General features: G+C 57.9%; 1 protein-coding gene across 1 annotated transcript; it reads left to right on the top strand.

Annotated features, from left to right (window-relative positions):
• The first annotated feature begins 1,006 nt into the window (after positions 1–1,006).
• Positions 1,007–25,366, top strand: ABCA3 (ATP binding cassette subfamily A member 3). Its single transcript, XM_059826307.1, has 30 exons — positions 1,007–1,087; positions 4,839–5,103; positions 5,678–5,805; positions 5,924–6,089; positions 7,519–7,778; positions 8,540–8,656; positions 9,248–9,368; positions 9,961–10,134; positions 10,807–10,988; positions 12,191–12,337; positions 12,689–12,818; positions 13,638–13,792; positions 14,660–14,815; positions 15,144–15,354; positions 15,653–15,803; positions 16,540–16,638; positions 16,837–17,029; positions 17,898–18,201; positions 18,537–18,810; positions 19,404–19,608; positions 20,074–20,293; positions 20,540–20,698; positions 21,198–21,370; positions 21,666–21,800; positions 21,937–22,131; positions 23,065–23,252; positions 23,358–23,528; positions 23,826–24,013; positions 24,126–24,199; positions 24,934–25,366. Exons 1-30 carry the CDS (start codon positions 1,034–1,036, stop codon positions 25,063–25,065), a joined length of 5,127 nt encoding a protein of 1,708 aa, XP_059682290.1. The 5' UTR covers positions 1,007–1,033; the 3' UTR covers positions 25,066–25,366.
• The last annotated feature ends 1,319 nt before the right edge of the window (positions 25,367–26,685 follow it).

The following is a 26,685-nucleotide window of genomic DNA, read 5'->3' as shown; positions in this document are numbered from 1 at the left end:
GCCGCCTGCGTCTGAGGAGATAATACTGTCCTGACCAGGGCTGGAAAATATGTTGTTGAGCATCTCCCGGGGCGTTGCTGGTAGGTAACGTGTCCGTCCTTGTCTCTGCAGCGGCTTTCGGTGCTGCCGGGGTCTGGAGCACAAGCTCTCGGAGATGAACCCGGCAGCTGCTCGCTTGTGGAGGGTGCAGCAGGGCTGATGGGTGCTGCTGTGACCCAGCTTGGCCCCGTCGCTGCGGGAAGTGGGGGGTTTTGCCGTGCTCGGAGGTTGAGGGGCTGCCCCGCGTCTGGCAGCGTGGGCAGGCGGCTCTGCGTGTGGCAGAGCTGCCCCTTCTCTGCGCCACGCTGCTGGGTGACTCGCTGCGAGCGTGGCCTTGGTGGGACAGCAATGCTTCGTCAGGAAACGCCGCTGCAAATGGAGACAAAAACAACTTGGAGGGGTAGCAGATCTTTCCTAAAGGAGAGGGAGGACGCGGGCGTATCGTCCCCGAGCGCCGACCTTCTCTTCCGCTTCCCTGCCTTTTTCTCATCGTCGCCTCTCCGAGGAGAGTTTCTGCTGGGAAAGCACCGTTAAGGTTGCAGAAGCGACCCTTTACATTGCGGGAGGTGGGCCGCTGTTTGCAATTCTGTAACCTGGTGCTCCCACTGCTTTAGGAAAGCTGTTCCCTCCTGCTGCTGGGTGAAGGACCCCTCGTGCTCGTGGGTTGGGTTTCTAAACAGCCTCTCTCGCAGCTTGGGGTCATGCCGATGATCGGAAACGGGTCGCTCCAGAAACCACGGGCTCTGGCTCTTAGGGGTCAGTAACGATCCTTGGAGAGGGAACACAACAGTTATTTTCCCCCCTTTGGGGCCGAGCCAGCTGTTGCAACATCAGGCTGGAAACAGAGCTCTGCCCTTGGGTTGCCGATGGGTGGGATGGGGATGCTGCCCTCCTGCCGCCCGAGTCCGCGAGCGCCTGGCGTTGACGGCTCTCTCCTCTCTTCCAGGGTCCTGCGGAGTGGCGGCGGTGGCAGTGGTGCCCTTCTGATGGGAGGATGGTTGTTCTCAGGCAGTTTGGGCTGCTGCTCTGGAAGAACTACATCCTGCAGGTAGGCTGGCGCCGCGCTCTCGGGGGGCTGCCTCTCTCACCGCTAAATGTGGGTACATCAGAGCTTGCCCGGGGTCTTGATTCTCCAGTAAACCTTCACCACGGGCCCAAGGCATTTCCTGGAGGAAAACAGATCTGTTTGTGCACGCGGTGTCGTCGTGCTTTTGTGCCAGGGAGAGACGGGCTCAGTTGTCCCCGTCCCCTCGAGCGCACGCTGTGCCATTCCCCTCCTTCCGCAGTCCGGCCATGAATTCAGCTCCCCCTTCTCGCAGGGCAGGATAACCCACGCACCCTCCTGTGCGACGGTGGGTTTCTTGAGCTAGCTCATTACACGGCCTCCCCCAGAGGTGCTGATTGCTGCGCGGCACCCGTAAACCCACCAAGACCCAGATATTTTTATTTTTTGCGGTGCCTTTCAGCAGCGTGCGGGCGCTCCTGGGCGGGGGCTGCGGCTCCGCTGGGACCCAACGCCAGCCCTGGCAGAGGGCGGCGGAAGAGGTGGGAGCGGAGATCGCTGTAGCCTGGCTTTGCACTTTCAATTACCCTTCTGCAGCTCGGCACGACGTTGCTTTAAAAATAAACAAAAGGAAGAGGAAAGGGCTGGCTGGGCTGCGGCGCCCGGTGGCCTTCCGGCAGGGCAGGGAGCAGTCACAGGGCTTGAATGTGACCGAAGGGACCGGCAGCAGGTCTGATTTGCAGTCAGGAGCGTGCTCTGTGGGTGTGCGCGCTGGCCAGCCCTGTGAATCCCCTCCTTGTACACCCCAGCCACGTGTAGGACAATCCCCCATCCCCTCTGCAGGAGAATAGCATCTTCTCCTGGGGCGGGGATACCTCTTGTCATGTTTTATGAGGCCACAAGTTGACTTGGGTCTACCGTGCCAGAATAAGACCCGGAATCCTTGCTCCCCTCCACCAAAAAAATGTGCTCCCAATGAAGACGCAGAGCTCCCAAGCCATCATCTCCCCGGTGGGAAGATGGATGCTGGGACGCGTGGCTTGCTCAAAGCTGGGGCAGCTCTGGCCAGGTGGAGGTGGTGATTATGGATGAGTATCCCTGTCACCTGGAATACGGCAGCTTAAATGACTTGCTTGCAAAAGCCTGCACCGGTAAATGTGTATTAGCCTGTGAGTTCAGGGAGCCAGGCAACCGTTCTGGAGACAGCCCAGGAGACTGAGAGGGGCTTAATACGGTAGTAAATCAGCGGGAGGCAGCTGGTCTGCCAGAGCTGCATTATAAAACCATCAGACATCTGCAACGTTTGCTTTTATGAGCGTGGCCTTTGGAAAGGCTCCTTTTTCTCTCCCCGCTCAGAGCCGCTGCCTCCTGGCCGTGCTGCCGGGGCTGGCTGCAGCAGCGGCTCGGCCCTGGCTGTGGTCGGAGCGAGGAAGTTCCTCCCGGGCGAAGCCTGGAGAGGGGTTTTTTGGCTTTGGCAGCGGGTGCTGAGAGCTGGGGCGATGCGGGGAGCAGATGCGTGGTCGTACACCTGCGTGCCCCATCCTGAGAAACCGGCCGAGAGCCAATTCACCCCAGCGGACTGTCACCCTTCCCGGGAAGTCTGGGCTGGTCTGTGCTCGGGGCTCTGTTTCTGCCCCACTGGAGACTCTGCCCACCGTAGCGTGCCCCACTTGCTGCTTCCCCCCCCCCCATTTAAAAAATACACCCTTTTTCCACTCTGCAGAGGGACAGGAGGTATAACTATATGGTCAGCGCAGCTCAATGCTGGGTGTTTGCAGAGCTGAAGGAGCTTTCGGGGCAGCCGGGGTGCTGCCTCCGGCACCCGGTCAGTGCAGGCACCCGTGGAGCCCTGACATGGGCTCAGGCATACCCTGCCTGCAGCGTGCTCACCCCGCACCGGCACCCGGCCTCCGCACACGTGTTTTTTACAGCACCGCAGCCCATCGCTGTGCCCCGCGGTGATCCGGGCCGTGGCATCGCTGTGCCGGCAGCCGTGGGGCCGGGCAGGAGGCGGTTTAACAACGCTGAGTGTGCGGAGGTGTCAGGGAGGGGCTGCGCCGTCAGATAAAAACCAATTGTTGAGACGGCAAAGTTGTGAGAATAAACCTCTTGGTGTTCCTCTTGTGCGTTGTGGTGTTCTTCTTTCCAGCCCGCTGGAGGGAAGGGTAGAAACCCCCCCGGTCTTGTAAAGCCTGTCTTAGCCAGGGTCCTCAGAAGAGGTTGACGCCACTGCTTCTGCTCCGGGCGCGTGCTCCGAGTGAGCAGCCGTGAATCCCTGTGCCCAGAGCTGCCAGGGACATCTCATTAGCTGTCACCGCAGCGGTGGAGGTTTGGCGTGGTGGAGGCTGGGCTGCGCCCGCACCTGGGCTGCGCTCGGGTGAAGGCAGCTCGCTTTCCAGGAGGAAATAAGGCGGCCGGGTCCAGATTTCACTTCTCCTATCCGGACCTGCCTGGCTGCCACTGCTGCGCTGGGCACAGGGCTGAGCCGTGCCCTCCTGCCCGCGGTGGGACGTGGTGTGCCCGGCCGAGCTCCGAACCCTGCTTCCTTCTCCCATCCCCGCCCCAGCTTCCAGTGGGAGCAGCCGGGTGCTCACTGCTCCCTTCCCTGCAAGCGAGCGTGACCCTTGCAGTGATTTCTATGAGCATAAATCCATCGGTCAGCAGCGTGTCCCGGTACCTGCCCTAAAACAGATCGGGGGGGGGTCTCGCTGCTGGGACGTGGGCATGCGTGGCGCTGGTTGGGACCGCTGCTGTCCCTGCCCCTCCAGTCAGAGGTGACCCTCGTTCCCCTGGGACTAGCAGAGTTTTAAATGCTAATTAACCTGGGTTGGATGTGAATTAACCTGGGTTGGTGGTGGGTGTTAGTAGCTAGTGGGAAGTTGGAGGAGAGGCAGCCCTGGTGGAAACCGGTGGGGGCTGGAGGGTAAAATGCTCCGGCTTTGCTGCCCGGGTGCCTTCACCAAACTCAAGTTCTACGTCTGGTTGCTTGAACCTCAATTAAAAAAAATAAATGAGCCACAGCCTTCAGCGCAGGCAGGCCCTGGGGTGGAGGCTGAGCTCGTGGGTATGTTCTCCGTGCTGCGCGAGGGCATCGATGCCTGCAGCCAGAGGCTCTGCCGGGTCCCATCCCGGGCTGGGATGCAGAGCTCATGTCCTGCTGCCTGCAGCCGTCGAGCTCCAACAGAAAAAACTTCACCGGCTGCAACAGCTTTGCTGCGCTCTGCTTTACCTCCCCGCTGCTTGCTCGTCCCAGCCTTTCATTTAGCTACAGTATTTTTAGCTCCCAGCCCTGTAAATGTTGGGCAAGGTTGCTTTGCTTTGGTGAAAGCTGTTCTCTTCGCTCTCCCGGCTGCGGCTGGTCCCCCCGGCACAGGCGCTCTTTGCAGGAGATGCATCGCTGCGGTTGCCTGCAGGAGTGATACGGGCAAGCCCCGAGCACTGCCTGCTCCCGGGCAGAGCCCCGTTGCACAGGGAAAGGGCAAACATCCAGCTCAGCTCGTTCAAACCCGGCAGCGTGGCGGGGAAGGCTCTAAAGGAGGGTGGTTTGAGCCGGAGCGGTGTGTAGGGAAGGGGATACCTTGGCTGGAAGGTGCTGAAGGATGCGGGAACCGGCGCAGTGTCGTTCCTGGGCTCCGGGAAAAACCCGGGTTGTGAAACCTTGGGAAACGCAAGAACACTTCTGCTATGTGGCATTTGCATGCCCTGAACCTCGTTACTGTGTCGTTCTCAGTAACACAGAAACCTTCAGCGTTCACTTGTTTGGTTTTTTTTTTTTAAATCTTTATCTTTCCTGCAGAAACGGCAGATCTTGGTGACGATCATCGAAATCTGCCTGCCGCTGCTCTTCGCCGCCATCCTGATAGCTCTGCGGCACCGGGTGCACTCCATCAGCCACCCCAACGCCACCATCTACCCCCCCGAGTCCGTGGATGACCTGCCGGGCTTCTTCTACCGCCGGCACCCCAGCAACCCCTGGGAGCTGGCGTACGTCCCCTCCAACAGCAGCGCCGTCAGGAGTATTGCCGAGGCAGTGGAGAGAGCTTTACCCGTCAGCATCAGAGGTGAGCAGGGGGCCGGGGGCTGCGGCTTCCGCCCCAGAAATCGGTACGAATTTTTACTCCGATAAATCCTGCCGCTCTATTCCTGGGATGCATCGGGTTTTTTTCAGAACGTCAAGGCAATGGTTTTATTGTTCTTTCACTAAGACGACAGGATTTTGGTTTGATTTTTGGTCGCATTTTGTTGCTGTTTCCACCTAGAAAAATACTGCCCTAATATAGTTAAAGAACGTGGCTGTCGCTTCCCTGAGACAGAGTATTTTTGGAAATCTTGTCGCGCAGAAAATTTTAGCGCTTTGTGTTCCAAGCTGAAGATAACGTTAGGATTTTCTCTGAAGGGAGAGCTGACTCCTGCTCTCGAGGAGGAGGAATCCTCCGGGTGCCCCATGATGGGTACAGCAGCATCCCGTAGAAATCCCCCGTGCCTGAGAGCAGCGGCATTTCCCAGCTCTGGCTGGAGCGCATCCCTCATGTCCTGGACCAAACCGGTGTTTTCGGTGATGGCCGAGCATCAGCCCACTGCATCAAGTTGCCGTGCTCCGTGCCCACATCTCTGTCTTTCCCCCCTGCTCCGCAGCTCAGGGCTTTGCCTCGGAGCGGGACTTTGAGGAGTACGTCAAGTCGGACAACCGCTCGGGCAGCGTGCTGGCCGCCGTCGTGTTCAAGCACCGCTTCCATCCGAGCACAGCCCCGCTGCCCCTCCAGGTGAGCGGAGCCGGGCGGGGGGACGAGCCTGCGGGGAGACGGCATCATCCCACCCCCTGCGACCACACCCTCGCTCCCCTCTCTCCCACCTGCGACGCCCTTCGTGTGCCCATTCCAGGTCGACTATGAGCTGCGCTTCAAGTACAGCCCGAGGAATGCCCCGCGGAGCGAGCAGACGGGTCTGAATCCCAACCTGGACCGGGATTGGCACACCAGCTACCTCTTCCCGCTCTTCCAACTGCCCGGGCCCCGGGAAGCCAAGTTTGCCGATGGGGGGACGCCGGGTGAGGGCCGCCTCTCCTCTGCCGCGGGCTATTTCACGGCCAAAGAGACGGGTTTCATTTTTTGTACAGCGACTCGGCTCGTTGCAGAGATGCGCTGAGGCTCTGCGCTTTTAAAGATGTAGTTTAATTTAAAAAAACAAATTAAATTAATTTTTAAAATTAATTTTATTTACATACTTCTAATATTTATTTATTATATTTATTCTTTACAATACTTATCTAAATTTTAATCCTGTGACTTCTTGGGCACTGCTGGCCTCTGGGTGCCTGTGCCGAGCGGGGTGGGATAAGAACGCATTTCACTTGCGTGAATTTTTTAAAATTTAAATTTCTCTTTTTTCCTTTTACCTTTTTAATGGAAAATCTATTTCAAGGTCCAAACCGCTCAGTGTTTATCGTGCTGCTTAAATGCTTTAAAAGGAAATAGAGCAATTCTGTGGTTTGAGTGTCGGTTTTTAAGGAAAGCCGAACCACTGACCGAGCAGGAGGCAGCGGCGACGTTGCCGGAGCTGCCTTAGGACTTGATTTTTTGGGAGCTTCCCCTGCAGCTGCAGAAGGGATGTTTCCCTCGGTTGGGTTTCTCCTTCCATCGTTCGATAGCCGTGTCGAGGAAAGGATAGAGAGCCTGAGAAAGCGGGCGAACGGGTTTTGCTCACGCGGTGTAAATAAACCTGAGCCCGAGAGGACGATATCTGCGGGTTCAAATGTTCTGCGGGGCGGGGTGACCAGGAGCCCAGGTCAATTCCCTCCCTACAGTGTTTGTTTAGTAAATTAGTTAATATAAAACATTGTTTGTCATCTCATATTCTTTTTCCTTCTCTGTTTAGGTCATTTTAAGCAACTAACTTTCAAAATGCTCATTTGGGGCTTTGTAAGCAGAATTTGTGTCTCCGTTCAAGTAACAGGGGGCAGAAATCCCCCATAAAAATAGACTAGTTGAAAATTAAAAATCTTTCACTGTTTTCTAACGCGCAACAATTTAAGCCAAATGTGTGAGTAACGGGATATATTCTTCCTCACCAAAACCTGTGTAATATCCCGTATTCTCTCGGTTTACAAAAAAAAAAAAGGGACCGAACAGCTCAGCGACGCTGGGGTGGTTCGTGATGATGGAGGATCTCCCTCCTTACAGAAATAAAGCTGTGCCTGCAGAAAGGCGGCTGCAGTTGAAATTGAGTTTTCCTGCCAGCTGCTTTTAAACGATGATTATGAGAGATTTAAACTGCAGTGATAGAAATCCTTCCCGAGCCCCTCTGCGTCTGCAGGGCTGTGTCGATAGTGATATTTATTTTGCTTTTCCTACAAGCTCTTTTTTTCCCCTGTTCTTCTTCCCAAGCCATCCCGTAAAGGCTGTTTCTCTCCTTCTGCCAACACCTCCCTCCAAAGCCCGGACCCGTCTCTATCCCCCCGTGTCGTTTTTGCCGCGCAGGCTATATCCGAGAAGGTTTCCTGGCGGTGCAGCATGCGGTGGACAGAGCCATCATGCAGTACCACGCCAACGCCAGCTCCGCCGGCCTGCTGGAGAACATCACGGTGGTGGTGCAGCGCTTCCCCTACCCGGCGTACGTCAACGACCTCTTCCTCCTCGCCATCCAGAACCAGCTGCCTTTGCTGCTCATGCTCAGCTTCACCTACACCTCGCTCAACATCGTCCGCGCCGTCGTGCACGAGAAGGAGAAGAAGCTGAAGGTAACGTGAGCGGTGGGACGTGTGGGTGCTCCCCTCCCTCTGCGGCGTTTCCCAACAGATGCCGCCTTTAAATTAGGAACAAAATCCCCGTCCGGTTTGGAGCCAGCGAGCAGGAGGTGGGGATGGCAGCAGATTAGCGAGCCCCGGGGAGGAATGTCGCTAATCCTGCCGCCGGGACGCGGCTCGGCTCTCCTTGCCGTGCGGCCAGGGCTGCTGGGCTGAAGGGCTGGTGTTTCTCTTGGACTGGAAGGTGGCTTGGCGAGAGGGCCACACTTCTGGATTCCGGAGTTTTGCAGATTCAAGACTTCAGCCTGTGGGAAGGAAGATTTTTGTCTCTGGAATGCAGAAACCCGCATGTCCGAGCTGTGTCGTGGGGGCGGTTGGAGCTCGGGTGACGTGGTGGTTGCGGCAGCGGGGCTGAGTGTGCAGGGCTTGGCTTCCCCGGGCGGCGGGTTGTCCTGCCCTCTGCCCCGCTGCTGGGTGGCCGCGGTGGCCCCGCCGGCATCAGCTGCTGTGGTTTTTGGGTTCGGCTCATCTCTTTGGGGAGATGTTCTGCTGCAGCGGTGGCAGCCCCTCTCCGGGGAGGTGGGGGACACTGCGCGATGCTGAAGGCTGCGCAGGACCACTTTGGGTGGCACCTGGGGCTGCCACCCCCCTGCAAAGCCACCGCCACCACCCCCCTGACCAGGGCCTCCGCCTCGCCCTGGCCGTGCCCGGGAAACGTGGCTGCAGCCCTGGGTGACGGCGTGACCTCCCCGCAGGAGTACATGCACATGATGGGACTCAGCAACTGGTTGCACTGGAGCGCCTGGTTCCTCATGTTCTTCCTCTTCCTCCTGGTGTCCGTGTTTTTCGTCACCGTGCTCTTCTGTGTCGAGGTGAGTGTCTTTCCCCAGGTCGCCATTCTGCAGGCCAGAAGCTCTCTGCTGGCAGGGCACGGGGGTGACAGGGCTTCTCTGCCGTGGGCTGGACCATCCTGGTATCTCAGGACTCCTCCACGTGTGTCACGGAGGCTGGAGTCAGCCTTTTCCAGAGCTGGGAGGGCAGAGCTGTCCCCCACAGCTGCCTTCCACAGCAGGGGTGACCTCCCCAGGAGGGGACTGAGGGGTGGGAGCCCCACGGGCAGCGGGGAGGCCCAGGCACTCCCATGCAGAGCAGGACCACCCTGTTCCCACAGCCCTGTGCGCCCTCGGAGGGGCTGGAGCTCCTCTCTCTGCTGGCACCGGCGCCATGAGAAGCAGGAGGTGGCTGCCGGGGTGCTGAGCAAGGTGTCCCCGGCCTCTCAGACCCTGTGTCACACGAGGGTAACCCAGATTTCCTCCCTCCGGAGTGGTCTAGGAGGGCCTGGGCGTGCTCACCCGTCTCTCAGTTTGTCTTTAGCCCATGGAGAACGTCAGGTCTCGGCTGCCCACAAATGCCAGCCGTGGCCGGCTTCAGCAGCCCTGGGCGTAACCAGATTTTCTCGGTAGGTGAGCGAACAGGGAGCGGTGCTTACCAACAGCGACCCCACACTGGTGTTCGCCTTCCTCGCCATCTTCTCCATCTCCTCCATCTCCTTCAACTTCATGGTGAGCACCTTCTTCTCGAGAGGTGAGTCCCTCCCCGGCTGCCTCCTTGCGTTGCTGACCCGCGGGGCTGGGCGGGCAAACCACGCACGCAGGGGGGTCATTACGGTCCTCGTGCTGTAAAATCTTCAGTTCATTTTGGTTGGAGGCAGCTCTGGAAGGTCATCCATCCATCCTGCTCAAAGCAGGGCCAGCTCCAGAGTTACGTGAGGTTGCACAGGGCTCCGTATTGAGTAACTTGCTTCGTCATGTGGGGTGGGGGAGGCTCTCTTCCCTTTTTTGGCTGCGTTTTCCCCACGCTGCGTGGGAAGGGGGGTGTGTACTGTGGCTTCCCAAACCAGGCAAGCTCATGCATCGGGGCATCATCTGGCTGTCTGGGCCCCAGGACGCTCTGGTCTGGGATGGGCAGGGTGCTTCAGCAGCTGCCCACCGCAGGGTCGGGGTCCGACGCTGCTCCTGCCTTGCCATGGGAGTTGGATAGGTCCTCGTCCTGCCCCTCTGTAACCACCCTTTGTGCAAAAGGCTTCAATCTCCATGAATGGGAAGCTGGCGAGAAATACTCGGTGGCATCGCCGTATTATTGACGTTTTCCCTCCTGCTTTTCTCTGTGCTGGCAGCAAACGTCGCGGCTGCCGCTGGCGGCTTCCTCTACTTTTTCTCCTACATCCCTTACTTCTTCATCTCGCCCCGCTACGACCTGATGTCCCACAGCCAGAAGCTGGCGTCCTGCCTCATCTCCAACGTGGCCATGGCCATGGGGGCACAGCTTATAGGCATGTTTGAAGGAAAAGGTGAGCAAGTGCCTCCCGTCCCTCGGGAGAAGAGCCAGCCTTTTTTTGTGGTGGGTTGGGACCGGTTTGCACGTGGTACGAAGGGTGGGAAGAAGTTAGGGAGAAACACTTTCCTGCTCCTAACGAGAGCAGGAGGGCTAATTGCTACTTGCTCCCGCAGGTCGTATCAGCACCAGGGCTCTGCTCTTCCGAACCCGTGCCACTGGCAGTCTGGGCTGTGCAAAATGCCATCATCGCTTTAATTACAAAGCTAATTCTGTTCTAAGGGTTGGGAATCCATTGCATTTCCTCCTTCCCAATATATATCTTTAATTTCTATGTTAATAAGAATTTGCTGTTGGTTCCAGCAGAGGCCATGCTTTTCCAAAGGGGTGGCACTAAAAAGGCGGCTGCGGTGACAGAGGGGCAGTGGCTGGAGAAGAGATTGCTTCTTCCCCAGGCACTTACAGAGAACATGATGGAAGAAGCATGATGGAGTGGGGAGCCTTGAGATGCCAGTGCGCTTTCTGCTGTGTCTTTTCCCACCGTCTATAGAAGGGGGATTGTAGAGCCGTGCATGTGCTCCTCCTTACCGAGCAGTGAATTAGGACAGGGGATGCTATCTGCCAGTCTCGGAGAACACCTTGTCCTTCTGGGGACGCAGAGGTAGGCAGTGCCCCGTGTGCTTTCCAGGGACTGGCATTCAGTGGAGGGACCTCATGAAACCCGTCAGCGTGGACGACAACTTCACCTTAGCCCAAGTGCTGGGGATGCTGCTCCTGGACTCGGCGCTCTACGGCGTGGTGGCCTGGTACGTGGAGGCCGTCTTTCCAGGGGAGTACGGCGTGCCTCAGCCGTGGTACTTCTTCTTGACGGTGAGCACTGCTTACGCGCCCCTTCCAGCCGGCTTGACGGGCGTCGCTCAGGGATGGTCCCCGCTTCTGTGCTATGCAGTGGGCTAGGCTAATATACGAGGGTGGCACCATCTGGCCTCCAAAATCAAGGGGTCTGCAGCATGTCCTCAGTAATTTTACTGAACATGATGGTCTTCTTGGCTTTAAATCTTTGTCCTGACACTTCTTGGCGTGCGGGGCGTTGCTAAGTGTCTCCATGCCCAAGCGAAGGCATCGGAAAGAAGCCCCAGGTGCGAGCAACCAGATCCAGTCATTCGAAACTCCCCAGGCGCTGCAATCCGGGTGGACCGGGGTGATCCACGTCCCGCTGCCAGCCCCCGCGTGCTAGTGCCAGGGGGTGGGTGACGACTGTCGCTCTGTCAGCTGAGCTGCCCTCGCTCTGCCAAGTCAAATGCTTGGCATCATCTTCGGCGGCTGCAGCTGCGGTGGTTACTGCAGCTCAGTTGGCTGCTGGGGATTCGTTAAGCAACAGGGACGCAATCAATTTTGATCCCGTGGCCGTATCCCTTGTTGTTTGAGCAGGAGGTTTTCCCTCCTCTCCTCCAAATTCCTTACCCCAGCATGGTTTCACTCCAGCATCCCGCTCCCTCTTGCACCTAGAGCAGGGTAGCGGGGATACAGCTGTCTGCCAAAAGCCGCAGCAGGATGCTGATTTTTGGGTCCAGGAGTTGTCGAATTGCTATTTCCCCAGGGATTTAAAGTCCCAAACAATTATTTTCATTCCTGGAGAGCCTGGTTAAAGAAAAAAAAGGCTGTAATTGCAGCAGCCGAGCCCCAGGCTTTTTGTATGTAGCGTGTGTCAAGGTTTTTTGGAGGGGGTGATCGTCCGTTGCGTGGGCTTTTCTGGGCAGGGTGCTTCTGCCTGGGCAATTTTGCTTCTCATCGAAGTACTGACCTTCTCCGTGGGAACAAAGATGGGGAAAAGCTGCCTGTGTGATCACAGGCAATCCCGCTGTAAGGGAGAACCAGGGGAAGGCAGCAGGGCAGGGGGAGCAGTTCCTGCCCGCTGAAGATGTGCTGGTTGGCAATTCCCAGGCCAAGGAGAGTGGTCTTGGAGCTCCCTGGGAGGCATCTGCATGGGAGGAGGAGGGTGGCCAAGGCTGGGGAGAAGAGATGGTCTCTGCCTGTGCCTGAGTTTCTCTCTCCCTACCTTCTTCCATCAGCCCTCGTATTGGTGCGGGCGCCCCAGGACTGTCGTGGGAAAAGAGAAGGAGGAGGAGGAGGACCCCGAGAAAGCTCTGAAGAGCCAGTACATTGAGGAGGAACCTGCCGACCTTGTGTCAGGAATCAAAATAAAGCACCTTTCCAAGGTACTGACTGCCCAGCCCAGCACAAACACATCATAATGTTGGTTTTGTAAAAACTGCTGCCTGCAGGCAGTTTCCGTATCATTTCGCTGCCCTCTTTGCCTAGGGCTGTGTTGCTTGGCTGCTGTAAGGCAGGTAAGGCGCTTCCCCAGCGCTGGCTGCGTTTTGTTGTGGGCTGAAGTGTTAGGTATTTACGGGTGCGGTGACATCTGTATTGAACCTGTTGACATCTGAATTTAACCTGAATTAGACCTGTTGTCTGATGCCAACGCCACGTGAGCATCATGGGCTTTGACTGCCGGGTGGAGCGGCAGATCTGAGAGCAGCATCAACTCGTTAACGTGATCTCCGCAGGTCTTCAAAGTGGGAAACAAGACAAAAGAGGCAGTCAAGGACTTAACCGTGAACATGTACGAAGGGCAGATCACCGTCCTGTTGGGACACAACGGTGCTGGGAAGACCACCACTCTGTCTATGCTCACAGGTAGGAGCCGCGTCCTGCTGCGGGGCTGGCGTGGGGCAGGGAAGGGCTGATGGCTTGACTTGAAAAGGGGAGCTGAACCCCATCTCTGAGGGTGGGGAGGAGTTTTTGCTCTTGCCTGAAGCACCTTTGGTTCACTGAGCTGTCGGCCAGGGATGCTGAGGTATAGAGAGGCACGTCGCTGCCTGGGGAGACGGAGGGAGGGTGGGGGCCCCTGCTCAGCCCTTCATGAGAGTGGGATCAGCTGGTGGGGGAAATGACAGCCGGTCTTTGTGTTGGAGAGCCCTGAGAAGAGAAAGGACTTGCTGTAGGATGGGTCTCTAGTCTTTGTCATGATAAGGCAAGGAGGGCACGGGCCAAGAACAGGTCGTCCTCATTCCTGAGCCGCTGAGCTCCGGGCAGCCCAGCCTGTTTTGGCATGGTGGACACGGTGACCTTCGATGGTCCTTTCCTCCCTGTTCCCTGTCACTCTGGGCTGCTCCTGCCAGCCCAGGGCGCTCACGGGACCTTCCCTGGAGGTCTGCCCTGGCCTTGCCTGGACCGCGGCCAGGCTTGCCTGCCCACTTCACTCCTTGCCTGCCTGCTCTGGCAGCACTGCCAGCTCCACCTCCCACCTACGGGTGCCATGCAGCCCACCCTGCGGGCAGGAGGGGAAGGCTGCCGTGCCCCGGCTCCAGCGAGAGACTGGCTTGCTCCGACTTTTGGCAGAAAGCTGCGTGGGGGGAGGGATGCTCAGCAGGACCCTCGCCTTTCCGTCGGCTCTTCGCCGCCCGGGGTTATCCTCAGCCCTGAGCTGAGAGCGCTGTGTCTCGCTCCTCCCAGGTCTGCACTCTCCGACGGGCGGGCAGGCGTACATCAACGGCTACGAGATCTCCCAGGACATGGTCCTGATCCGCCGCAGCCTGGGCCTGTGTCCCCAGCATGACGTCCTCTTCGACAACATGACGGTGGAAGAGCACCTCCGCTTCTACGCAGGGGTGAGCCCGACACTTGGGGGAAGCGCCCCCGGGAGCCAGCCATGAGGGAGGCACCCTGAGGCCACCCTGTGGCTTCCTGAGGCTGGGAAAGCGTGGTGAGATCCATCAGGCGGGTCCAGAGGAGGCCACAAAAATGGTCAGAGAGCTGGAGCACCTCTCCTATGGGGAAAGGCTGAGAGAGTGGGGGTTGTTCAGCCTGGAGAAGAGAAGGCTCCGGGGAGACCTTATTGTGGCCTTTCAGTACTTAAAGGGGCTTATACGAAAGACGGGACAGACTTTTTAGCAGGACCTGTAGCGATAGGACAAGGGGTGATGGTTTTAAACTAAAAGAGGGGAGATTTAGACTAGATTTGAGGAAGAAATTTTTTACACTGAGGGTGTTGAAACACGGCCCAGGTTGCCCAGAGAGGTGGTAGATGCCCCATCCCTGGAAACATTCAAGGTCAGGTTGGATGGGGCTCTGAGCAGCCTGGTCTAGTTGAAGATGTCCCTGCTGATGGCAGGGGGTTGGACTAGATGGCCTTGAAAGGTCCCTTCCAACCCAAACTATTCTGTGATTCTGTGATAGCAGAACAGCCCTTGCCTCCTCTTTCCACCTCATCCGCAAGCAGGAGCTCCCTTCTTGGCTGACGGAGGAGTGGAGGGTCGTGGGCAGTGTGGCTCCGTGGAGACCCCCACGCCGGCTGTGCCAGCTCCTTTGGAGTCGGGCAGGAGTCCCGCTCGGTGCTTCCCCGCTTTCCTGCCTGGATGTGGAGGAGGGAGTGTGGTGGGGTTTAGCAGCCGGTGGCCGATGTGGTGGGAAGGGTCTTTGCCAGATTCACGTACGCCTGCAAGCAGGCTTAACCCTCCCTTCCCCTTGTCTGGCAGCTGAAGGGGTACCCACCCTCCAAGTGCCCCGAGGAGATCAACCACATCCTGAGGATCCTCAACCTGGAGGACAAGCGCCGCTCTCTGACCAAGGCGCTCTCCGGCGGCATGAAGCGCAAGCTCTCCATTGGCATCGCCCTCATTGGGGACTCCAAGGCAAGCATCTTCGGTGGGGCTCACTTCGAACCTCTCTCCCTGGGGCCAACGTAGGTGGCTCTGAGGTTGTCCCTCACCTGTGGTGAGCCAGTGGGAGATGCAGGGACAGCGAGGAGGGGACAGGAGCACCCCCACAAAGGGGGACGACTCTGAGGACAGCGCCCTGAGGCTGCAGTGTAGCTCTGCTGCCTGGTAGCTCCTCGCCCAAGCAAGATCATCGCATGCGTGTTGGGAGGTCAAGGCTCCGTCCGAGCCCCGGGGTTGCTCCCTCCTGCACTGCTGTGCCTCTCCCAGTCCTTTTTGACCAGCACCCATCTCTTATGTGCAGGTGGTGATGCTGGATGAGCCTACGTCGGGGATGGACCCAGCCTCCCGCAGGGCCACGTGGGACCTCCTGCAGCAGCAGAGGAGCAACCGCACCATCCTGCTGACCACCCACTTCATGGATGAGGCTGACCTGCTGGGGGACCGCATAGCTATCATGGCCAAGGGCGAGCTGCAGTGCTGTGGCTCCTCGCTCTTCCTCAAGCGTAAATACGGTAAGGGAGGAGCAGGCAGGCCGTGCTCCATTTCTTCTGGCCGGGGGGGAACAGGAGGGGGATATAGGGCAGGGAAGGGGACCCATTGCTCCTTGTCTGATGGCTGCTTGCTCTCCGTCGTGCTGTTCTGCCTCTTCTGAGGCCCATCCGCACACTTGCTCCTGCATCGTGACCATAGCCCAGGCAAAGCCATCAATGCTGTGCAGTGCCTTAGCACCCTCTCCCTCTGCCCCAGCACCCCAGGGCCAGGCTGGGCTGCCATTTACCCCCCTCTCCCTTCTCTTGTGCCTCTGCTCAGGGGCAGGATATCACATGGTGATGGTGAAGGAGCCCTACTGTAACCTGGGGGAGATCTCCCGCCTCATCTGTCAGTACGTGCCCAACGCCGCTATGGAGAGCAATGCCGGGGCAGAACTGTCCTTCATCCTGCCCAAGGAGAGCACGCACAGGTAACGGCATCATCCCCTCCTTGCCCTCCCCGGGTGGGTCCCCCCATCTGCACACACTGTTGTCACGGGCTTGCTGGAAAGGGGAGCTGCTCTCTGCATTTTCTGGGAAGCTGCAGGAGGAGGCGTGAGCCCATGGCTGCAGCGCTGGTCTTGGAAAATGGGGTTTGGTTCCTCCTTTCACTGCCATCCTCCCCTGTGTCTGCCAGCACATCGCTCTCGTGCCCCCATGCCCACCGCGTCGCTGCCCATGCATCAACTGCGGGGGACGGCACTGGTTGCTGATAGCTGGTGACGGCTGCACTGTGGAGGCTGGCACAAACGAGGCGGGTTGGTTTGGCTCCAAAATCAAATATGTGGATAGCTGAGGCTGCCTGTGGCAAGGAAGAGCAGAAGATGGAGCCCAAAAGCTGCTCTCTTGGGGAGAATGGGGTGCTGAGTGCTGCAGGCAGCCCTGAAGCTGACTGCAGGATTCAAACCAGCTGCAGGACTGATGCCCAGAGGGTCTTAACCTCTGAGTGCCCCCTCTCATCCTCTCCTCGACTTGGGCTGTGCTGAAATCTAAGGCCTGGGGACCCAGGGTGGTGCGTTCCACAGCTTTGCCTGCCATCCATTAAATGCAGGAGGCACCATCTTCCTGGTACCCCCAAAGAGAGGGTTGATTTGCCGGGTGGAGCTGGCCTTTGATGCCAGGAGAAGGGCTGAGCAGCAGCATCTAACGCCTCGCTTCTCCGTGCAGGTTTGAGGCCCTGTTCACGGAGCTGGAGCAGAAGCGGGAGGAGCTGGGCATCGCCAGCTACGGAGCCTCGGTCACCACCATGGAGGAAGTCTTCCTGAGGTAGGCAGGAGGAGGCTGGCCCCGGTGGGGTGTCATCTGGTGATGATCAGTCCCTGACTGCTTCGGTGATGACGGTGTCTTACACAGCTCTCCGGGACACGTGTTGGGTTTTGGCTCTTGGGTTTGGCTTCCCCTGCTCAGAAGAGCTTGATCCTGCCTGGGTCTGTATTTCATCACCCACTTTCCCTCCTGGCGTAGGGTTGGGAAGCTGGTGGACTCCAGCATGGATATCCAGGCCATCCAGCTGCCTGCTCTCCAGTACCAGCACGAGAGACGCTCCAATGACTGGGCCATGGATGACTCCAGCAGCCTGAGCGGAATGACAGATATGACGGATGACAGCGGGGCGCTCATTACGGAGGACTGCTCCAGCATCAAGCTCAACACCGGGGTGAGTGCTGGGGCTGTCGGTGCAGCGGGAGTGGGGAGAGCACGTGTGAAGGGGGGGTTCGGAGTGGGGTTACCAAGTGGAGCCTACCCCCCGGCTGGTCTCGTTGCCTGTGGTTTGGAAGATCAAATTGGAAGATCAAATTGGAATCTGCGTCTTTAGGGTGAATATTTCTAGGGTTGTTGGGGTTGGTCACCGCCATCCTCTTCAAGTTAATCTTGAGGTCTACAGAGATGCTCTTGAAGGTGTCCCAGGTGATCTAAAGTGGTTTTCACCTGCTGTTGCTACAACGCTTGGGATTTCCAGCCGGGAGACGAGAAAAACTATCTTCCTTCCCTCGCTAGGCTTGGGTTTCAGATCCCTGGCAGCCCTTCATGGCCCGCTGCCTGTGATAAATTTCCCTGCGCTTCTCAAGGACACGTCTCAAAGGCAGAAGTGGGGAAAGATGTTTATAGGTTTAAAAAGCAAAGCAGGTGCTTGCAGGGGCCGGGCTGGGAGCTCCCAGGCGTCTCGGCCCGGTCGCTTTGGCAGGCAGCCATGTTGCAGTAATCCTCAAGTGCTGAGAAGTGGAGGAAGGTAAAGATCATGGCTGAAGCTGCTTTTAACACCTGAGATCCCAAAGTGACTGCATCCCGTTGGGAAGCCGTGGAGTTTGATGGGCTGACCCGCTGTGCTGGAGTCAAGCAGCTGCCCTGCTAATCCCTTTACAGGCTTGGCTGGAGAGCAGGCTCTGCCGCGGGCTCCTGGGCTATATGCAGGATGGGGAGGTGGTTTTGGGGTTGTTCCCCCCATCCGCTGCATGGGGTGATGTGGCTGGCGGGACTGTCCACAGCTGGCAGGGTTGGCGTTGACCTGGCTTCTCCCCTCCCAGTTCTACCTGTGCTGCCAGCAGTTCTACGCCATGTTCATGAAGCGAGCCATGTACAGCTGGCGCAACTGGAAGATGGTGGCAGCGCAGTTCCTCGTGCCTCTGATCTTCACTGCCTTTGCCCTCATCGTGGCCAAGACCTTCCCGGGACCCAGGGACTCCTCCTTGCTGAGGCTGACGCTGGAGCCCTACGGCCAGACCATCGTGCCTTTCTCCGTCTCGGCCACCTCGGGTCTGTCGCAGAGGTTGGCGGAGCAGTATGTGGAGCTGCTGGACGCCCAGCGTCAGTCACCGCTGGAGGTGCTGGGTGAGGGTTCACAGAGCACCCGTAGAGCAGGCGATGCCCAGTGGGGTGTGCAGGAGCCACAGGCTTCTCCTGCCGGGGCCCTTGGTGCGGGTGGCTCAGCTGTGGCATGTCTGACGCGTCCCCTGGTATCCTCTCCTGCAAGGGAGGGTCCCACAGTTGGCAGGACCCCTCGTCAGCCAAGTGGAGCTGTGTTCACCGTAACCCTGGGCTTGTGGCCATCAGCAGGGCTAGGGTGGGCCACCAGGGCTGGGGCTGCTTGGGGTCTTTTCCAGTTGGCCTCAGTTAGCTCACATGTGATGGAGCATGCCCGTAACAGCCAGGGTGGTGTTTGGCAGGTGGCCTGGAGGAGTACCTCATCTCAAGAGCCTCCGAGGAAGGGGGAGCCTTCAATGAGCACTACATCGCAGCCGCCTCCTTCGAAGGAGCTGGGAACCGCACGGTAGTCACCGCGCTCTTCAACAACCAGGCGTATCACTCCCCCGCCACAGCCCTTATGCTGGCCGACAACGCTCTCTTCAGGGTACTTGCAGGCCCCAACGCCTCCATCACAGTCACCAACTACCCTCAGCCCCGCAATATCACCGAGAAGGCCAAAGACCAGCTCATGGAGTACGTCTGATGGCACGGCGCTTGCTTTCCTGCTAGGGCTCGTGACTTCCATGGGTGCAGATTGGTTTGGTTGTACTGGCGCCGGTGGAGGAGCCAGGCTGGAGCTTCTCAAACCCAAACGTGGCTGTGATTGTACTGAGGAGGTCGGGAGAGCAAAGCTGTGTAGATGATTTATCCGCCTGAGCCTGACAGCCACGTCACCCCATGCAAATATCTCAGTGGTTGGGTATTCCCCTCTAGATACTGATTGGGGTTGGTTTTCCCTGGGCGCTCAGAGCAGAGGGGGCTGTGTGGCCGTACACTTCCCGAAATCCTGCATCCAGAGTCTCTGAACCACACCTGTACCAGAGGGGACGTGCGTGGGACCTCGCAAAGGCAGGGTGGAGGTCTGCGGTGTGCTAGGTGGGCTGTGCATGGGAGATGCTCATCTTACTGAGGTGCGCTTTTGTTGTGTGGTGGTTCTTCTGCATGCTGGCTTGCTGGGTGAGCGTAGCCTCCACCAGAGCAGGGTGTGGGTGTGCTGTCCCTGTGGAGCCAAGCGTTGGTTTGTCAAGCTCTCCCTGTCCTAACCTGCCCCGCTGCTCTCCCCGCAGAGGCCAGACCGGGTTCGCCATTGCCATCAACTTGCTGTACGGCATGGCCTCACTCGCCAGCACCTTCGCTCTGCTGCTGGTCAGCGAGCGGGCCATCAAAGCCAAGCACGTCCAGTTCGTCAGCGGCGTCTACGTGGTTAACTTCTGGCTTTCTGCCCTGCTCTGGGACATCATCAACTTCCTCATCCCTTGTGCTCTGATGCTGGTGAGTGACCCCCGACGCCCCGATACCCTCCTGTCCTCCCCTTGGGTGGGAGCTCTGGGTGCTGCTCCTCTGGGAGAGCTGGGACATGTGTGGGTGCAGGGAAAAGGACGAGGCCTCTGGTGTTGTCTCAGTTAATAGAAAGGACCAGCAAGAAAGCTGTCCCTTGGTCCTGCTGGGAGCTGGGCCATGGCCAGCCGGCTGGGTAAGTCGACTGCAGCCTCTGGCACCTAAACACTTGGGTGTGGGCACTAGAAAATCTCAAATACGTGGGAGCACGGAGATCTGCCCTTCGGCATCCCAGTCTGCAGAAAGAGGGCTTTCCGTGGGGACAGGCGTGGGCTGCTGGTAGGAACCATCTGTGAGGGGTTTTCTGGGTCGGTGCGGTGCTGCCTGGGCCTTTGAGACAAGGAGACGTCGCTTGCGGTCAAGACAAACATGCAGTCTCCTCGCATTGCTGTGCCCCAGGTGATTTTCCAAGCCTTTGACGTGCAAGCCTTCACCCAAGACAGCCACCTCGTTGATGTGATGCTGATCTTCCTCCTTTATGGCTGGGCCATCATCCCCCTCATGTACCTCCTCAGCTTCTTCTTCTCGGTGGCAGCCACGGCCTACACCCGTCTCACCATCTTCAACATCCTCTCAGGCACGGCCACCTTCCTCGCGGTCACCATCATGAGCATCCCAGGTGGGTCGCTGCCCTCCGTGCCTGCCCAGCACTGCACCCTGCCGTCACCAAGAAGGTCCAGCCCCCAAGGGGACTCTTTCACCCCAGGGCTGTCCCCACACTAGCAAAAAAACCCTCTGACAGTCCGTTCTCACCCATGAAACGTGACAAAATGTGTCGGTTTTCTTTCTGAACTTGGACGTATCAAGGTCTTTCTCTAAAACCACCTAACTCCAACCTGTTGATCCTCCTGTGCTCCTCTTTCAGAGCTGGGCTTGGTGGACCTCTCCAAAACCCTGGATAAAGTCTTTCTCATCTTACCCAATTACTGCTTGGGCCAATGCATCAGTGACTTCTACCAGAACTACGAGTTCATTCAGTTTTGTACCTCCTCCGTTGAAGCCATCTTCATCTGCAAGGCGTTCAGTGAGTCTCTGTGTTGGTCCTCACCTGCCCAACCTGGCCATCCCACCGTAGCCACACTGGAGGGTCTCTGTGGGGTGGGTGGGTGGTGGAGCGGGGCACTATCATGGGCCCTCTAACCCAAGCTGTGCAGTAGCTCCAGGTACTGTTTTAAAGCAAAAACTGGGCAGCATTTGAGACTCCTAGGTGATCCAATTAAGGAATCTTTTCCTTACTAATGATTTGGAGGAAAATGTGGGCTAGGGAAAGTTTCATAGACGAGTCCCAAGAGTGACTTGATCTCCTCTGCGTGCCTCCACTGGGCATCTTCTGCCAATTCCCCTCCAGACCTGAATCCTCTCGTGGGAAGCGTTGGAAAGAACTCTGGGCAGGGAGCCAGTGTGGGCTGGGATGGAGATGAGCCTGGCAAAGCTTTGGGCTCACAGCTTTCTCTCAGAGCTTCTCTGCCCCTCCCCAGAGTATGGATTGATCCAAGTCTTGATTTTGTTCCACCCCTGCTCAGATATCAGTTATCAGATGAACTACTTTTCCTGGGAGACGCCCGGGATCGGACGATACCTGACCTCCTTGACCATCCAGGGTTTCTCCTTCCTCTTCCTCCTTTTCCTCATTGAGACAAACATTCTCTGGAGACTGAGAACTTTGGTCTGTGGCATCTGCAGGCGGCGGAAATGGGTGAGCTGAAGCGTGTGGGAGGGGAAAGTAAGGTGCCCTCCAAATCGAGCCCAGGAGTCCCTGCGAGCTGGAGACAGGCCCTCTTCACCTAAATCATCTTCCCAGGGAGCATCCCTGGAGCAGGTTGCTTGGAGGGGCCAATCCTGTTGAGTGTACAGGTTGGCAAAGGGAGTGAGGCGTCCCCAGAGGTGGCTGAGCGAAGGGATGGATCCTGTCTGGGTTGGGGGCACTGGAGGAACCCATTTGTCCCACGGCAGCCAGGTGGCAAAGAGTGTTTTTTCTCCCCCGTGTTTAGGTGGCACTGCTGAACAGGGTGTCTGTACTGCCAGAGGACCGGGACGTGGCAGATGAGAGGAAGAAGGTTTTGGAGTCGCCACCAGAACTGCTGTCATCTCTCAGCAGCCCTTTGGTCATCAAGGAGCTCACCAAGGTGAGGAGAACGCGGCCCTTCCTGAGCATCCTGCTGCCAGCTGAGCCGGGGTCCTGATGGGGCTGGTAAAGCCACCACTTGACTTGCTGTGCCGTCGGGCAGTGACTGGCATGGCTCGTGCGTTGGTCTCCACCAGGTCTATGACAGCCGGGAGTCCCTGCTGGCGGTGGACAGGATCTCCTTGGCGGTCAGCAAAGGGGAATGCTTTGGCCTTCTTGGCTTCAACGGAGCGGGCAAAACCACCACCTTCAAGATGCTGACTGGTGACGAGAGCATCACGTCAGGGGACGCCTTTGTGGATGGTCACAGCATTCTGGCCAACATCAAGAAGGTACCGAGGGCGGACAGCCGCGTTACTAACAGTCCTGCGCCTGCCTGGGCTGGGCCACCTTGCAAGTGCCTCTGAGGAGGACGTGGTTGCAGTTGCCAGGGGTGGAGGTAATATCCCAGGGACGTCGCGTCCTTGTCTGGCCCAGCTCTCCGTTATCTGGCCACCTGGAAGCAGTCCCCTCGTCTGTGGGACAACAAAGATGAAACAAATGGAAGCCACACCTTGGGAGGGTGGCAAACCCTTCATCAAAGGGTTTAGCTCTGTAGTTGGAAATGTGAAAAATGTGAGATAGTGATCACGGTCAGATGACGGTCTCTCTAAAACAAATGGGTCAAACCCTTCCAGAGCCCTGCTAGAGGTCTCCTCGGTGGGAATTGTCCGCTCCCTTTGGGAAAGCAAGAGATGAGCAGGGGTTAGGTTTTCAGTTCAGACCCTGGATACCTCTACCACTGTCAACCCCAGACAAGTCAGGCAAGGAGAACATGGGGAGGGTCTGCCCTGAGAGCATGGCCCTGCTTGCTTCCTCCCCTGGGACTCTCCCTTCCGTTGGGCTCTTGTCCCCAGAGGAGACCAGGATATGGGGAAGGTACAGACCCTCCAGTGCTTTCCTTCTCCTGAGAGCCTGGACCACCTGAAATGGCCCCTCACAATGAGGAACCAGCTTGGGAAACACAGCGTGAGACCGCGCAGTTGCCGTCCTGAGGTGCGCTGTGTGTGTCCATCCCCGCCGGACCCGCTGCTCCAGCGATGGGGGAATTTCCCTGTTGTTTCACCTGTGGTTTCGGAGCTGCAGCTCAGTCCCCGTCGCTTTGAGCAGAAACCTTGCAGAGGTGCAGCAAAGCCTTGTGGGTGCCAAGGCACCTTCTGGCTTGGACACCTCCTTGCAGAGACCTGCCTGTGAGCTAATCCCCGTTGGGTTCCTCTTGTCCCAAGGTCCAGCAGCGGATCGGCTACTGCCCGCAGTTCGATGCCCTCCTGGACCACATGACAGGCCGTGAGACCCTGAGCATGTACGCCCGGCTGCGGGGCATCCCTGAGCGCTACATCGGCAGCTGCGTGGAGAACATGCTGCGAGGGCTTCTTCTGGAGCCCCATGCTGACAAGCTTGTGAGGACCTACAGGTGAGAGGAGATGTGGAGACACCCCATTGCCTCTGCCCCTCGTCTTGTGGGGCTGTCCCTGTGCTCATATCGGGTCCCTGTCCCCATTCCCATGTCCTTCTGCAGCGGTGGTAACAAGCGGAAGTTGAGCGCTGGCATTGCCCTCATCGGTGGTCCCCCTGTGATCTTCCTGGATGAGCCCTCCACCGGCATGGACCCCGTGGCCCGGCGTTTGCTCTGGGACGCAGTGACACGGACGCGGGAGTGCGGCAAATCCATCATCTTCACCTCCCACAGGTGACACTTGTCCAGACAGGGCTTGGCATGAGAGATTGGGGAGCGGCCAGGAGGGTGGTGGGGTCCAGGGGATGGGACCCACCTCCAGAACCTGACGGGTGGGTGCTGCCTGCAGCCAGCAGCGGCTGGCTTTACCCAAATCTCCCTCCTCTGAAAGGCTGGAGAGGAGAGAATCCACCTCCAGCCCCTTCCAAAAGCCCGGAGGGAGAGAATCCACCTCCGGCCCCTTCCCAGAAGCTTCTGCTGTTCTGCCTCAGTTCTCCTGCGCTGCTGAACAAGTCCTCTTCTGTCCTGCAGCATGGAGGAGTGCGAGGCGCTGTGCACGCGACTGGCCATCATGGTGAACGGGCAGTTCAAATGCCTGGGCAGCCCCCAGCACCTGAAAAGCAAATTCGGCAGCGGCTACACCTTGCTGGCCAAAACGCGGAGTGAGGAGGAGGGCGAGCTGCAGGCCTTCAAGGCCTTCGTGGAGAAGACTTTCCCAGGTACGCTGAGCTGCTGGAGCGGTTGCCCTCCCGGGGAGGGCAGGATGCTGCTCCTGAGCTTCAGCGAGTTGAGTTTCCTAACTCGGAGCCTCTCCTTGCTCGTCTCTCCCAGGCAGTGTCCTGAAACACGAGCACCAGGGCATGGTACATTATCACTTGACCAACAAGAACCTCAGCTGGGCACAGGTAAGGGGATGCCGGAGCACATCCCACCCCTTCGCAGGAGGGGGCTAGAGGGAGAGCCCTCTTCCTGCCCCTTCGCACGCTCTTGCTTTGCTTTCACGCTCAGCTCACCTTCCTTTTCTTTCAGAGCCACTCTCTGTCCAAAATCCAGCTGATTTATAAACCCCAAGCTAATTAAAAAGTGGTTTTCTCTCTGACTCTTGACCACCTGGCCCAAACTGGTCGCCTGCATGTATGGCCAGTGTGCGAGCACCCGGGACGCGCCATGCGTGCTGAGCCGGGACCGCTCCATCCCACCCACCCCCCCTGAACTGGCTGCCCTTGACCGCAGCTCTCCAGAGAGAAAGCAGGGTCTCCCTGGGGAGCAAAAGCTGATTTTGCCTTTGCACATCTCTGGGTATTTCATGAAGGCTCTGTGGCCAGGTGGAAGGGAGAAAACCTTGGGCTGGGATCCCAGCCCAGGGATATATATTAAAAACCATCTCTCTCTCTATATATATATATAGGTATCACATATATATGTAAAATATATATATAAACCATGTATTTTTTAATGGGGTCAGGTACTCCGCTAAATAATCCATCTCCTGGCTTCCCACCGCCCTCCTCCCAGCGAAGGTTTCGCTTCCCCCGGGTTTCCCTGGAGGAAAAATCTTCCTCTGCTTTCTCGGTCACAACCCGCGGGGTTCTCCCGTGGCGGAGGTACCCTGCAATAACTGCCGTGCCGTCCCTTGCAGGTCTTCGGCGCCTTGGAGAAAGCCAAAGAGAAGTATCGCTTGGAAGACTATTCGGTGAGCCAGATATCCCTGGAGCAAGTCTTCATGAGCTTCACTCGCTTCCAGCACTACACAGAGGACAGAGGGAAATGAGCTGAAGCCCCCACTGGCGCCCTTCGTCATGGACTGGCCCCGCTGCCTATACATAGTATATATAGAGACAGTAATTTATATATCGGCGTGTCTTAAATAATGTATAAATGTAAGAAACTTTTCACCGGGGGGCGGGGGGAGAGAGGATGGTGTCGTACCTTCTGCCGTCGGGAACACAAGCGGTGCGTGTGCGTTACGTGCCGGCGCGGGTCTGTGTGTGAGTGTGTGGTGTGCGTGTGTGTGCATGTGACACTTCCACTCTCCAGCCTTCATTCCCAGCTATACAGTGAAAAAAAAAAAAGTCCAAAAAGTATAGGGGGGGGAGGTCTGGGTGGGTGGAGAAGGGCATTGGGGAGGATTGGGCTGGCAGGGGAGGAGCGGGATGCTGGCCCCACATGGCACCGTGCCCCTCTTCCCTGCCCGATGCCCGCGCCCATCACGACGCTGCTTCGTGGTCTTCGCCCGCATGTCGACGTGTATCGTTAGGTGGTTTGCTCGTGGTTTAAGAGGAGGCTGGTAAATAGCTTAGATCCAACCCGTTCGCTGGGTTAATTGGAATGTGCCGTGGTTGCCCTTAGAAGCACTTTGTGTCTAGCTGGAGGGGACAAGGCAAGCCTCCTGTGCGAGGGAGGAAGGCTCCGTCGCCTTCAACCTCTTAGAAAACGCCGTTCCCTCCCGCCTGCTCGCCCGTGGGTGGAGGCAAGCCTGCCCTGAGGAGCTGGCACCCGCCGAGCTGCGCAGGGGGAGCCGGCTGTGCGGTGCGGGGTGCTGGCGCTGGGCGGGAGGGCGGAGGTGTTAATGGCGAAATGCCCGGCGCTCGGCCCCTTGGTGCAGCACGTGGTGGGGCCGGCTGCGGAGCCGGGGCTCGGGCTGAAGGCAGCGGTGGGTGAGAGGTGTCGCAGGGTGCCTGGGGACGCTGCTGGCCTCACTCTTGCGTCCACGAAAAGGTTTAACCAGCAGCACTGCCCTGAGCGTGCCACGCAGCCGCGGGACCGGTTATGAAGGCCAGCGATGCTCACGGTGCGCCCAGGTCCGGCTGCGCTCTTCCATTACACCCCGCGCAGCTCCGACCGGAGCACGCCCGTCCCGCATCCCCGCTCCTCGTCCCCTCCGCACCACGCCGGGCTGCTCCGGCAGCGGGCAGGGAGCAAAGGCGCTGCCCGGCCCTTGCCCAGCCGTGGCGGGTGCCTGCGCCAAGTCGGAGGCAGCAACTGGGATTTCTTTTTTGGCATCTCCCAGTGGGCGGGTTGCTTTTTTTAATTCGGTCGTTTGTTTGTTTTAAATCCGTGTTGATTCTTGTCTATCCTTAACTAGTCCCTGTGTCACCTGGGGGCAGTCCCCTTCGGGCGGGCTGCTCCGCGATCAATGCAGAGCTATTTGCACTATAGTAATACACACAATTGCACATAACTAAATGAATTAATATTTATGGCGAGGGGTGCTGATTCCCTTCTAGTGATTGCATTGTCAGGGGTTGGGTTATATTTTTGGGTTGGGTTTTTGTTTTGTTCCTGTGACTGACTCATTCTTTCCTGTTCCTTTTTTTTTTTTTTCCCCTTTGCCTAATGTTGTTGTTCAAAACCGATGGTGCATCATGTTACTAAGAATTTCCCTGGATCT

This window comes from Gavia stellata, chromosome 18, assembly GCF_030936135.1.
Source record: "Gavia stellata isolate bGavSte3 chromosome 18, bGavSte3.hap2, whole genome shotgun sequence".
NCBI lineage: Eukaryota > Metazoa > Chordata > Aves > Gaviiformes > Gaviidae > Gavia > Gavia stellata.
This window is presented reverse-complemented; position numbering and strand designations above follow the sequence as displayed.

What these genes read in the sequence shown, in the direction of transcription:
- ABCA3 (XM_059826307.1), top strand. Translation starts at nt 1,034, where the DNA reads ATGGTTGTTCTCAGGCAGTTTGGGCTGCTGCTCTGGAAGAACTACATC. An exon ending in GGAAGAACTACATCCTGCAG is followed by an intron (nt 1,088 to 4,838) that starts GTAGGCTGGCGC and finishes TCTTTCCTGCAG; the next exon opens with AAACGGCAGATCTTGGTGAC. An exon ending in CGTGGAGAAGACTTTCCCAG is followed by an intron (nt 24,014 to 24,125) that starts GTACGCTGAGCT and finishes CGTCTCTCCCAG; the next exon opens with GCAGTGTCCTGAAACACGAG.